Source organism: Symphalangus syndactylus, chromosome 13 (genome assembly GCF_028878055.3).
Source record: "Symphalangus syndactylus isolate Jambi chromosome 13, NHGRI_mSymSyn1-v2.1_pri, whole genome shotgun sequence".
In the NCBI taxonomy this organism is placed as follows: Eukaryota; Metazoa; Chordata; class Mammalia; order Primates; family Hylobatidae; genus Symphalangus; species Symphalangus syndactylus.
In genome coordinates, this window is record NC_072435.2 from 47,483,552 (window position 1) to 47,495,587 (window position 12,036).

General features: G+C 33.8%; 1 protein-coding gene across 1 annotated transcript in view; it reads right to left on the reverse strand.

Annotated features, from left to right (window-relative positions):
• The window catches only part of LOC129459384 (zinc finger protein 85-like), a 385,447-nt gene that overhangs the window by 333,755 nt on the left and 39,656 nt on the right, over positions 1–12,036 (reverse strand). The window contains 3 exon segments of the mRNA XM_063616175.1: positions 3,570–3,691; positions 3,758–3,981; positions 3,983–5,243. Of these exon segments, the coding sequence (XP_063472245.1) occupies positions 3,570–3,691; positions 3,758–3,981; positions 3,983–5,243 (1,607 nt within the window).

A 12,036-nucleotide genomic window follows, 5' to 3' on the forward strand; every position in this document is an offset into this window, starting at 1 on the left:
CTGGGTGACAAAGCGAGACTCCGAATAAAAAAAAAAAGCCAACTTTCTCATCAAAATTTACAAAGTACCATGTGAAATGAAATGGCATTAAGACAACAGTGAGAAAACTGAAGCTGTAACAGAAAAAGGAGAAGGGTTGTGCTGCATACATAGCTGGGATACACATAATAAATACAGACAAATCTGAAGATAATTAAGAAATAAAAGATGCAGAACTCCTCTTTAAATTCAGCATTGCAGCCTGGAAAATATGTCCTCTCCACATGAAGAATCAATTTTATTTCTTCACCACTGATGTTTTCCATCTCTGACTTGAAGTTACAAACTAACTTTACCAGGAATACTTATGGCTTACTACAGAGCATCTGTTACAAGGCAAGAACTGTCATGTATGGTTGCTACATTTAAATATAAAACTATCCTCACGACTTATAAAGCTTCCCTAGTACTTATCTGAACAAACGGACTCAATAAATAAATTTATTTCTGGCAATTATAAAAAGTGAAAAGAAAAATAACTAAAGGGCTATAGAGTTCTCCGACTAAAAACAAAATGAAGTGTTCTAACTAAATAAAATGTAACTTAATACACTAATTGTGGAATTATTTAAAAATTTTGTATGCACTAAATTTTATAAAAATTATTCTTTTTTTTTTTTTTTTGAGATGGAGTCTTGCTCTGTCACCCAGGCTGGAGTACAGTGGCACGATCTTGGCTCACTGCAAGCTCTGCCTCCCGGGTTCAGGCCATTCTCCTGCCTCAGCCTCCCGAGTAGCTGGGACTATAGGCGCCCGCCACCACTCCCGGCTCATTTTTTGTACTTTTAGTAGAAACGGGGTTTCACTGTGTTAACCAGGATGGTCTCGATCTCCTGACCTCATGATCCGCCCGTCTCGGCCTCCCAAAGTGCTAGGATTACAGGCGTGAGCCACCGCGCCTGGCTAAAAATTATTCTTATAATCACAGACCAGCTTACATAATGAATACTTCATCATCTGTAAAATATTTATATGAAAAAAGATACAAAATAATTAGGGGTCTATCATGAGTACCAGGCAAGTATAAACAGAATTTTCATGGTGAGATTCAGAACTATAAGCCATAGAATGTACAGTAATAAATTCAATATAAAGCAGAGAATACATTTGCTTTCAGCATTTTTGAGGTTTTTAGTTTTCTAGTAGTCATCTTGTTAAAATGATGTTTTGTTCAATATTGCTTTTTTCTTCTGAAAATAGATACAAATTCATACACACAAATTCACTCTATAATTTTCTTACACTTAAGGTTTATCTTTAGACTAACATATATTTAACTCTATGTAAATCAAAACTAAATGTCTGCATGTGTTTGCAGACAGGAAACATGCTCAAAAAATAAATATTAGAAAACTTTAAAAATATTTATTCAGGCCTCAGAAATGTATGGATTTTATTTATACTTCTACATAACTTTTATTATGACCATAAAAATAACACTGTAATCAATAACAATTTAATTGTACATTTTAAAATAACAAAGTATAAAACTGGATTGTTTGTAATACAAAGGAAAAATACTAGAGGTGATGGATACCTCATTTACCCTGATGTGATTATTATATACTGTATTCTTGTATCAAAATATGCCATATATTGCATGAATATATACTCATGTACCCCAAATAAGAAAAATAAATTTAAATAAACATTTGGCTGAGCACGGTGGCTCATGCCTGTAATCCCAGAACTTTGGGAAGCTGAAGCGGGCGGATCATTTGAGGTCAGGAGTTCGAGACTAGCTTGACTTACATTATGAAACCGTGTCTCTACTAAAATACAAAAATTAGCTGGGAATGGGGGGCCGGGCGCGGTGGCTCACGCTTGTAATCCCAGCACTTTGGGAGGCCGAGGCAGGCGGATCACGAGGTCAGGAGATCGAGACCACAGTGAAACCCCGTCTCTACTAAAAATACAAAAAAAATTAGCCGGGCGTGGTGGCGGGCGCCTGTAGTCCCAGCTACTCGGAGAGGCTGAGGCAGGAGAATGGCGTGAATCCGGGAGGCGGAGCTTGCAGTGAGCCGAGATTGCGCCACTGCACTCCAGCCTGGGCGACAGAGCGAGACTCCGTCTCAAAAAAAAAAAAAAATTAGCTGGGAATGGTGGTGGGCACCTGTAATCCCAGCTACTTGCGAGGCTGAGGCAGGGGAATTGCGTGAACCCAGGAGGTGGAGGTTGGAGTGAGCCGAGATCGTGACACTGCACTCCAGCCTGGGTGACAGAGCAAGACTCCCTCTCAAAAAAATAAATAAATAAAATAAAAACAAAATTTTAACCTACAGAAATAATATTCTTTAACTTATTTGCAGTCAAAGCCACTGGCAAAAGAGATTACTAGAGATGTTAATCCATTATGTTACCAAATAGTATACTGTTACCATGTTTTATGTACACCCTTGAGTAAGGTGGAATAGGTTAACATTTGTGGCATACCACTTCATTGAATGCACAATAGTATTTAACATGTTAAAAAGGTTGAATATATTAACATCACGTATAATCTGAAATTTAAAAAATATACTGCATTTTATATAAAAGTATTAGTATAATATACTAATTTTAATTTACTTATAAATGAAATTAAAAATGTTTTCCTCTCACAATGCAGAATACTACTACTCTGAACACCTAATGCACACATTGCTCAATATTATAAGTTAACCACAAAAGTCTCTTCACTTAGATTATCATCATACATCTCATATTTTAATGTCCTTACTTTTTCATAGCAAAGTTTATAAATAATGCTCACCTAATAAAAAAGAATCTCTCATATCTTTGATGCAGCAACAATTGATCACATGCTTTCACATGTAAACAAGAGTGAAGAAACAGCAGGAAATAATTTGAGAGTTGAATTACATCATTATTCACTTTTCAAAAAATCTAATTTTTTCAAAAAGTTAAGCATACTTTGAATGTAATAACTCTGCAAAAAAATTCTACTTTTAAAGTTATATACAAATAATTTTACCAATTTTAGTTTTAGATTATTTTCTATACTCAGTGCTCTGATTTAGTAAAATACCTGAAGCGTCAGTGCCTTATATATATTTGTACTGTAAATTCTCTGGTATTTACACAGACTTAATTTTTGATTAAAATTTTTTAAAATTTTTACTGTATCTGCAAAAATGTTTTAGTATGAACTCTCTGGTGTTTTCTAAGCTGTAGTTTTTGAAAAAGTATTTTTCCAAATATATTACATTCACAGGGTTTTTTTTTTTTTCAGTATAAATTCCGATATTGAAAGCTTGAGCAACTGCTTCAGAGGTTTCCTCTAATACAAAATGTGTACAATAAGATCTGTGACACAAGTTAAACATATTACAATTCTACTACAATGTTCTTCAAAATACTCTTCACTTTAAAGGCTTAAATTTTCTTAAAGATATTTTGACTGTAGTTACACTTATAATGTTTTTATTAAGTATGAACTCTCTGATGTTAAGATGTGAGCACATATTAATGGCTTTTTCACAGTCTTTATATTTGTACAATTTTTCTCAAGTATAAATGCTTTCCTATGCAGTAAGGTGTGAGCATTAGTTAAAAGTTCTGTCACATTGTTCACACATGTAGAAGTTTTCTCCAGTATAAATTATCTGACCTACAATCAAGTGTGACAACCATTTAAAAGCTTTATCAAATTCTTCACATTTCTAGGATATCTCACCATGATTTATGTTTCGAAAAGTTTGAGGTGTTTTCAAAGCACTGTCACATCTTTCTGGTTTGTAGAGTTTCTCTCTAGTATGAATTATTTTATGTCTGTTAGGAATTGAGAACTTATTAAAGGCTTTGCCGTATTCTTCACAGTCACAGGTGTTCTCTCCAGTATGAATTTTTTTATGTTTAGTAAGAGTTGAGGACTAGTTAAAGGCTTTGCCACATTCTTCACATTTGCAGAGTGTCCCTCCAGTATGAGTTATTTTGTTTAATAAGGCTTAGGGACTGGTTAAAGTCTTTACCACATTCTTCCCATTTGTAAGATTTCTCTCCAGTATGAGTTATCTTATGTTTAGTAAGGTTTGAGGATCGGTTAAAAGCTTTGCCACATTCCTCACATTTGAAGGGTTTCTCTCCAGTATGAATCACCTTATGTGCAGTTAGTTGTGAGGATCGGTTAAAGGCTTTGCCACATTCCTCACATCTGTAGGGTTTCTCTCCAGTATGAATCATCTTATGTGTAGTAAGGTTTGAGGACTCATTAAAGGCTTTGCCACATTCTTCACATCTGTAGGGTTTCTCTCCAGTATGAATTCTCTTATGTTTAGTGAGGGCTGAGGACCAGTTAAAGCCTTTGCCACATTCTTCACATTTGTAGAATTTCTCTCCAGTATGACTTATCTTATGTTTAGTGAGGTATGAGAATCGGTAAAAAGCTTTGCCACATTCTTCACATTTGTAGGGTTTCTCTCCAGCATGAGTTATCTTATGTGTAGTTAGGGTTGAGGATTGGTTAAAGGCTTTGCCACATTCTTCACATTTGTAGGGTTTCTCTCCAGTATGAATTATCCTGTGTGTAGTAAGGTGTGAGGACCGGTTAAAAGCTTTGCCACATTCTGTACATTTGTAGGGTTTCACTCCAGTATGAATTCTTTTGTGTGTAGTGAGGTGTGAAGACCGGTTAAAGGCTTTCCCACATTCTTCACATCTGTATGGTTTCTCTCCAGTATGAATTATCTTATGTGTAGTAAGGTGTGAGGACCGGTTAAATGCTTTCCCACATTCTTCACATTTGTAGGGTTTCTCTCCAGTATGAATTCTCCTGTGTGTAGTAAGGGTTGAGGACCAGTTGAAGGCTTTGCCACAATCTTTACATTGGTAGGAATTCTCTGTAATATGATATCCTTTATGTTGAGTTAGGTGTAAGAGCATGCAAAATGATTTTTCACATTTTTTACATTTGAAAGGTTTCTTTCCAGTATGTCTTATCTTATGTCTGTTTGAATTTGAAAATGTATGAAAGACTTTTGCAGATGGATCACATTGAAGTATGTTGCTCTGGGTAGTTATCAAACACTGGTTTAATTTGTTATCATGTTCTTTGTGCACCTTACACTCATCCACACTTTTACAGCCTTTTTGTAACTGTAAATTGTCATGTCCATATTTTCCATATTTTTTCAGAATTGCTTCTTGAAAAGAATCTTTAATATCCTGCTCTGGCCAAAGGTCTTGGGGAAAATGAGAACGTATAACTGAAAGAAATAAGAATAACAAATTACTTTACTTACTAGACATAGATAAATATAGTTTACAAATCTAACCTATAATATTATACAAACTATATAAATAAGATGGCATAGGAAAATACTAAAGGCCCTCATTCCTTTATAGACATATAAATGTAAAAATAAACATACCAACCAAATTACATCTGAAAAAAATTTATAAATGAGTTAAGTGTGTGAAGTGCCGCTGGTGAGAACAATGCAAAGAGCCACTTAAAGTAAAAGTCTGTTACATTTACCCAACACAGCTCTTTCTGCTCCCCAATATAACATAGTGTCTTTAGAAGTAAATTGCCAACTTTTTTTTTAATGACAAGTAAAATACTGGCACATTTATCTTTATTACTTGCTTTTAGGACCCTTTCCAGACACTGGTTTGTGTCTCTCATGAAATATAATGCTGAAAGAAACGGTGGTATACTTTGGAGTGACAGTTTAAGTTTGCTGAGACCAAAGGTAAATATTTCAGCAACAGAGAGACTGCTGTACCACAGACAGAAAACAGGTGTAGCATGTGATTATTATTAAGAAGAAACATGAATAAACTCCTTTAACTAAAAAAGAAAGGCAAAATTTCTGACAAGACACATTCTAAGAACATGTTTGAGAGACTCCTAGAATCTCTAACCAAGACGATTGTTCAGACTATGCCAGGACAAAGCTACATTATAAAGATTGTGACAGGTAGCCTTTTTTAATGTCCAAATTTCAATCAAAGATTACAATGTATACAAAATAAGGCAATATGGTTCCATAAAAATATAAAATTTTCAAAAAGAAACCATAAAGATGTATATACACCAATTTTAAAAATTGAAAATAAATTAAATAATACTCAGTCAGTGAAATAGGAAGACAGAGAACTATAGAAAATCAAAAAAATGAAGATAAGAACATAAATATTTAGAATATCAAAAAAACAAATTGTGGAGGTAATAAATATAAAAAAGAATAGCTGAAAAATCTTGAAAGAAACAATGATGTAAAAATGAAGAAGCTCAACAAACAAACTAGGAAACACACAAAGGTATTTATAACAAACACATATATAAGCAAAATTTCAAAAGTCACAGACAAGAAGAGAATCTTGGAAGCTGCAAGATAAAAGTGATGCATCATTTGCAAGCGTAGTCTTAGGAGACAGCCAGTGAACTGTCAACAAAAATTTTGCAGACCAGAAGGGAAGTGTGTAATAAAGTCAAGCTCCTGAAAAATACAGCGATCAAATAAGCATAATACCATCAGCAAATCTGTCCTGCCAAATAAAAAGAAAAAAACTTTCAAAAGTAACAAAATTCTGAAAAGTATATTGGAACTCGATAAACCCTACATATAAAATGTACTGAAAGCAGTTGCTTCTATTGAAAATAACATGATTCAACAAAAACAACACGTAGTCAAATAAAAATACATTACTTTCAGGAGGGGGGAGGGATAGAATTAGGAGAAATACCTAATGTAAATGACGAGTTAATGGGTGCAGCACACCAACATGGCACATGTATACATATGTAACAAACCTGCACATTGTGCACATGTACCCTATAACTTAAAAGTATAATAATAAAAGAAAAAATAAAATAAAAACAAAACAAAAACAAAAAACAACAACAAAAAAATACATTACTTTCTGGGAAAGATTATATGCACATATATACTTTTACTTCTAAGTATATGCACATACACCAAAATGGAATTCCTTAGCATTATCATAATGGTGCAGAAAACATTTTTAATTATTCTCTAAAATTTGAAGGTGAAAATCAGAGAAATCATTATAAACATGTTAATAAATATACAACATAAAAAGACATAATTAGCAAAATCAATGACAAATTAGAGGGGAGATGTAATGAGAAAAAAATGTGCATGCAACTGAAGTTCCTTTTTACCAGATTGAAATATACTGTTATATCTTTTAGAGGTTTATGTAATCCCCAAGGTCCCAAAAAGAACATATGTGTATAGACACCCAAAATAAAATAAGAAAGAAGTAAAAGCATATCAATATAAAAATAAAAAGATAGAAAGACAGAGAGAAAATGAGTGACCAAGATATAAGAATCAAACAATTAATAAAATAACATTAGTATGTCTTTGTTTCAGAAAATTATTTAAATATATATTTTTAACTTTCCAATCAAGAGACATACTTTCAATGAAGAGATTTATTTAAATATTTTAAAAACTGAGATCCAACTTGCCTTTCTACGAGAGTAAGCTGAGATCTATTGATAAAAAAAACTGAAAGTGGCAAAATGGATGTAGATATTGCATGTAAATATTAACCAAATGAGAGAAGAGGTCAAAATAATATTACATAAGCTACATCTTAAGTGAAAAACTTTCATATTTTATAAAATGTACTATAAGTCAAAACTGCAAAGAGACAAAGAAGGGCATTAAACAATAATAGATTCATTTACTGACAACTTAAGTCAAATGTGTGTGTGTGTGTGTATCTCACATTAAGGTTCCAAATACATAAAGCAAATATTGACAGAATGGAAGAAACACCTGGACAGCAATATTATAGTAGGACATTTCAATAACTTACTTTCCATAATAAAAATAAAACAAAACAGAATATTTGTAAGTGAAGAGAGGACTTGAAGGCAGTATAAAATAATTATTTCTAACAGAGGTATAGAGAAGACTCCTCAACAATATCTGGACACACATGCTTCTCAATTGCTCATACAACATTTTCCTTAATAGACCACATGTCAGGCCAAAAAAGAAGTCTTAACACATTTGTTAAGACTGGAATTGTATGGATTATATGAACAAAATGGGAGTATAAAACAATAATAGAAAAAGAATTAAAAATTTACAAATATATGGAAATTAAACACACTCTTGAGCATGCTCCTGTTCAAAGATAGAAATAATTGATATTTTGAAAATGTCCATACTTTTCAAAGTAATCTACAGATTTAATGCAATGTTGTTAAAAATTTCTCATTGCATTTTTGAGGAAATAGAAACAAAAACCCCAACAGTATATAAAATGTCAAGAGACAATAAAGTACCCAAGAGTCTTCAAAAAAAAAGAAAATGTTGAAGGCATTATAGTTCCTGATTTAAAAACACATTACAAAGCTACAGAATTAAAACAATTTGGTATGAGTATAATGGTTAAAAAGTAGACTAACAAAATAGAATGCCGCACCTATAGAAACTTTCACATATATGGTTATATGAAGAGTTATTTTCATATCCATAATTATTGCAGCATTTTTTACCAATAGGTAAAAGCAATGCAAATTTTTTTTTTTTGAGACAGAGTCTTGCACTGTTGCCCAGGCTGGAGCGCAGTGGCACGATCTCATCTCACTGCAACCACCACCTCCCGGGTTCAAGAGATACTCCTGCCTCAGCCTCCTGAGTAGCTGGGACTACAGGTGTGTGCCACCATGCCCGGCTAATTTTCGTATTTTTAGCAGAGACAGCATTTTATCATGTTGGCCAGGATGGTCTCGATCTATTGACCTTGATATCTACCTGCCTTAGCCTCTCAAAGTGCTGGGATTACAGGCATGAGCCACTGCACCCGGCAGCAATGCAACTTTCTGTCACCAAATTATCCAATACATATAACTTGCAATATAAAAATACTGGAATATCACCCAGGATTTCAAAAGCAGGAAATATTCTAATAACTCTAAAAAATACAGCTTGATGACATTATGCAAAATAAAATGAGCTAGTCACAATAAGACAGAGATTGTATGAGACATATGAGGCAGTCATATTTTTAGAAATAGAAAACAAAGTGGTGTTTGCAAAGTGCCAGAAAATCAGACTAATTGGTTGTTGTTGTACATTGAGATTTAGCTTTGCAAGAAAAACCATTCTAGGGGTATGTTATATAACATTATCAATATAATTAATAGGACTAAACAGAATATTAAAAAATATTTGATAATGGGCTGGGTGCGGTGACTCACGTCTGTAATCCCAGCACTTTGGGAGGCCAAGGTGGGCAGATCACAAGGTCAGGAGTTTGAGACCAGCCTGGCCAACACAGTGAGGCAAAAGAATCACTTGAACCCAGGAGGCGGAGGTTGCAGTGAGCCAAGATCCCACCACTACACCCCAGCCTTGGCGACAGAGCGAGACTCTGTCTCAAAAAAAAAAAAAATTGATAATATTTTATGTGTTTTTGACAAGTAAAAATGAACAATTAACACCAAAAAAGATACAGTTATAATAGTTTCAATATTATCTTCAAATCCCAAAGTGTTTCTCCCACATAGAAGTAATGTAGATTCACAACAGATATTGAAATTAGGAGAAATTTTATAATTGGTCACCTAGCCAAGATTGAACGACCATTTACAACAAACCTACACAACAAATATACAAGTCATAAAATAAACAGAGATGATATTTATAGAGACAAACAAACACAGAGGTAATTATATTGGCAGTAGACATATGGCTGATTTATATTTGATTTTGCCAGACACTGTCTTAAATTGTACAGAGTTAAACACTGTCATACACAATGATGATATAAAATAAAACACCGAAACACAAGCAACTGGTGTTAGGTGTCATACCTTAAAATATATAACACAATATAAAATATATATATAATATATACAATATAAAATATATAACACAAAATTAAAATATGGAATGTAAAACATATTGGACACCATCAAGGAGATCAATATATTCATGAAATGAATCTTAGAAGAATATAGGGAGTAATACAGAGGTAACTTGAAGACAAAAAAGGCTGAGAACTTCCCAAATTTTGAAGTAATAAAAAAATTTCTAACCAATACTTAATTCAAAATTATTTACTTCAAAAACAAGATGAAAATAAAGACTTTCCAAAATAAAAATTCAGGGCGTTTATTACAACTACCACAGTCCTACATAAAATGTTACATGGTGGCCAGGCATAGTGGCTCAGGCCTGTAATTTTGCATCTTTAGGAAGCCAAGGCAGATAGATCACTTGAGACCAGTAGTTCAAGATCAGCCAGAGAAACATAGTGAGACTCTGCATATAACCAAAAAGAAATGCTAAAATGAGTCTACTATGTTGAAAAACAAAATGATGCTAGAAGTATCAAAAAATATATATAAATATAAAGCTCTCTACTAAATGTAAATACAGACACATATAGAATTTTTTTACTATCATAATGATGCACATAAAACCTTTACAGTTCTTTAGATATAAAAAAATACAAATCTGCATAAATCTGTTAATAGATATACAATATAAGATAATATGGTTTTTAATATTAATAACAAATTGGAAAATATAACAACAGAGGTTTTGTACTTAATTGAAGGTGTGATGAGATTAAAATACATTGTTTTAACTTTAAGATGTTTTATGTAATCTGTTTTTCAATATGGTTACATTATATTTCAAGATGATTACATTATACTAATGGAAAGTATGCAAAACAAAAAATAAAGCGTGTCACAACAAAATTAAAACAAACAAAAATTAAGGTAGTAATACAGGAAATGAGAAAAGACATATCTACAAGAAAAACATAAAATAGTAACAATGAGGTGATTTCTGCAGATCAGCAGACTTAGTCTTTCCCCCTGCTGGCTGAGGAATCTGGGCAGTCCAGATATATGGAATTTCCCCCAGTGAAGCACACCCACTTCACCAAGAAGCAGCCAGAGTGCCTTGTTAAGTGGTTCCTGAATCTTGTACATCCTGACTGAGACTCCCCACAACAGGCATTGTAAGACAACTTATAAAGAAGTATTCCCACTGTCATCAGCTCAGTGGCCATCTGGGATAAAGCTTACAGATGAAGGAGCAGGCAGTTCTCTCTGCTGTTCTACACACTCCACTGGTGACACCTCCAGGTGTGGGAGAAACCCAGGCAAATAGGATCTGAAGTGGATCCCAAGCAAATCACGGCAGCCCTACAGAAGAGGGGCCTGACTGCTAAAGGAAAAATAGAAAGCAACAACAGCAGCACCAACAAAAATGTCCCCACAAAATCCCCATCCAAAGGTCAGCAGCCTCAAAGACCAAAGACAATGAGAAGAATCAACAGAAAAATGCTGAAAATTCAAAAAGCCAGAGTGTCTCTACTCCTCCAAATAATCAAAACATATCTCCAGCAAGAGCACAGAACCCGGAGAAGGCTGAGATGGATAAATTGACAGAAGTAGGCTTCAGAAGGTAGGCAACAAGGAACTTCAGTGAGCTAACGAAGCATGTTCTAACCCAATGCAAACAAGCTAAGAACCATGAAAAACATTACAGGAGCTGTTAACCCGAATAACCAGTTTAGAGAGGAACATAAATGACCTGATGCAACTGAAAAACACAACAAGAGAACTTCACAATGCAACCACAAGTATCAATAACTGAGTAGACCAAACAAGGAAAAGAATTTCAGAGCTTGAAGACTATCTTGCTGAAAAAAGGCAGATAGGATTGAAAAAATAAAAATAAAAAGGAATGAAAAAAATATTCGAGAACTATTGGATTATGTAAAAAGACCAAACTTACAACTGATTGCAGTATCCTAAAGAGATGGAAAGAATAGAACCAAGTTGGAAAACATACTTCAGGATATCATCCAGAAGAACTTTTCCAACCTAACAAGACAGGCCATCATTCAAATTCAGAAAATCCAGAGAACCCCAGTAAGATATTCCATTAGATCAACCTCAAGACACATAATTATCAGACTCTTCAAGGTTAAACTTCAGGAAAAAATGATAAGGACAGCCAAAGGGAAGGCCAGGTCACCCAGAAAGGG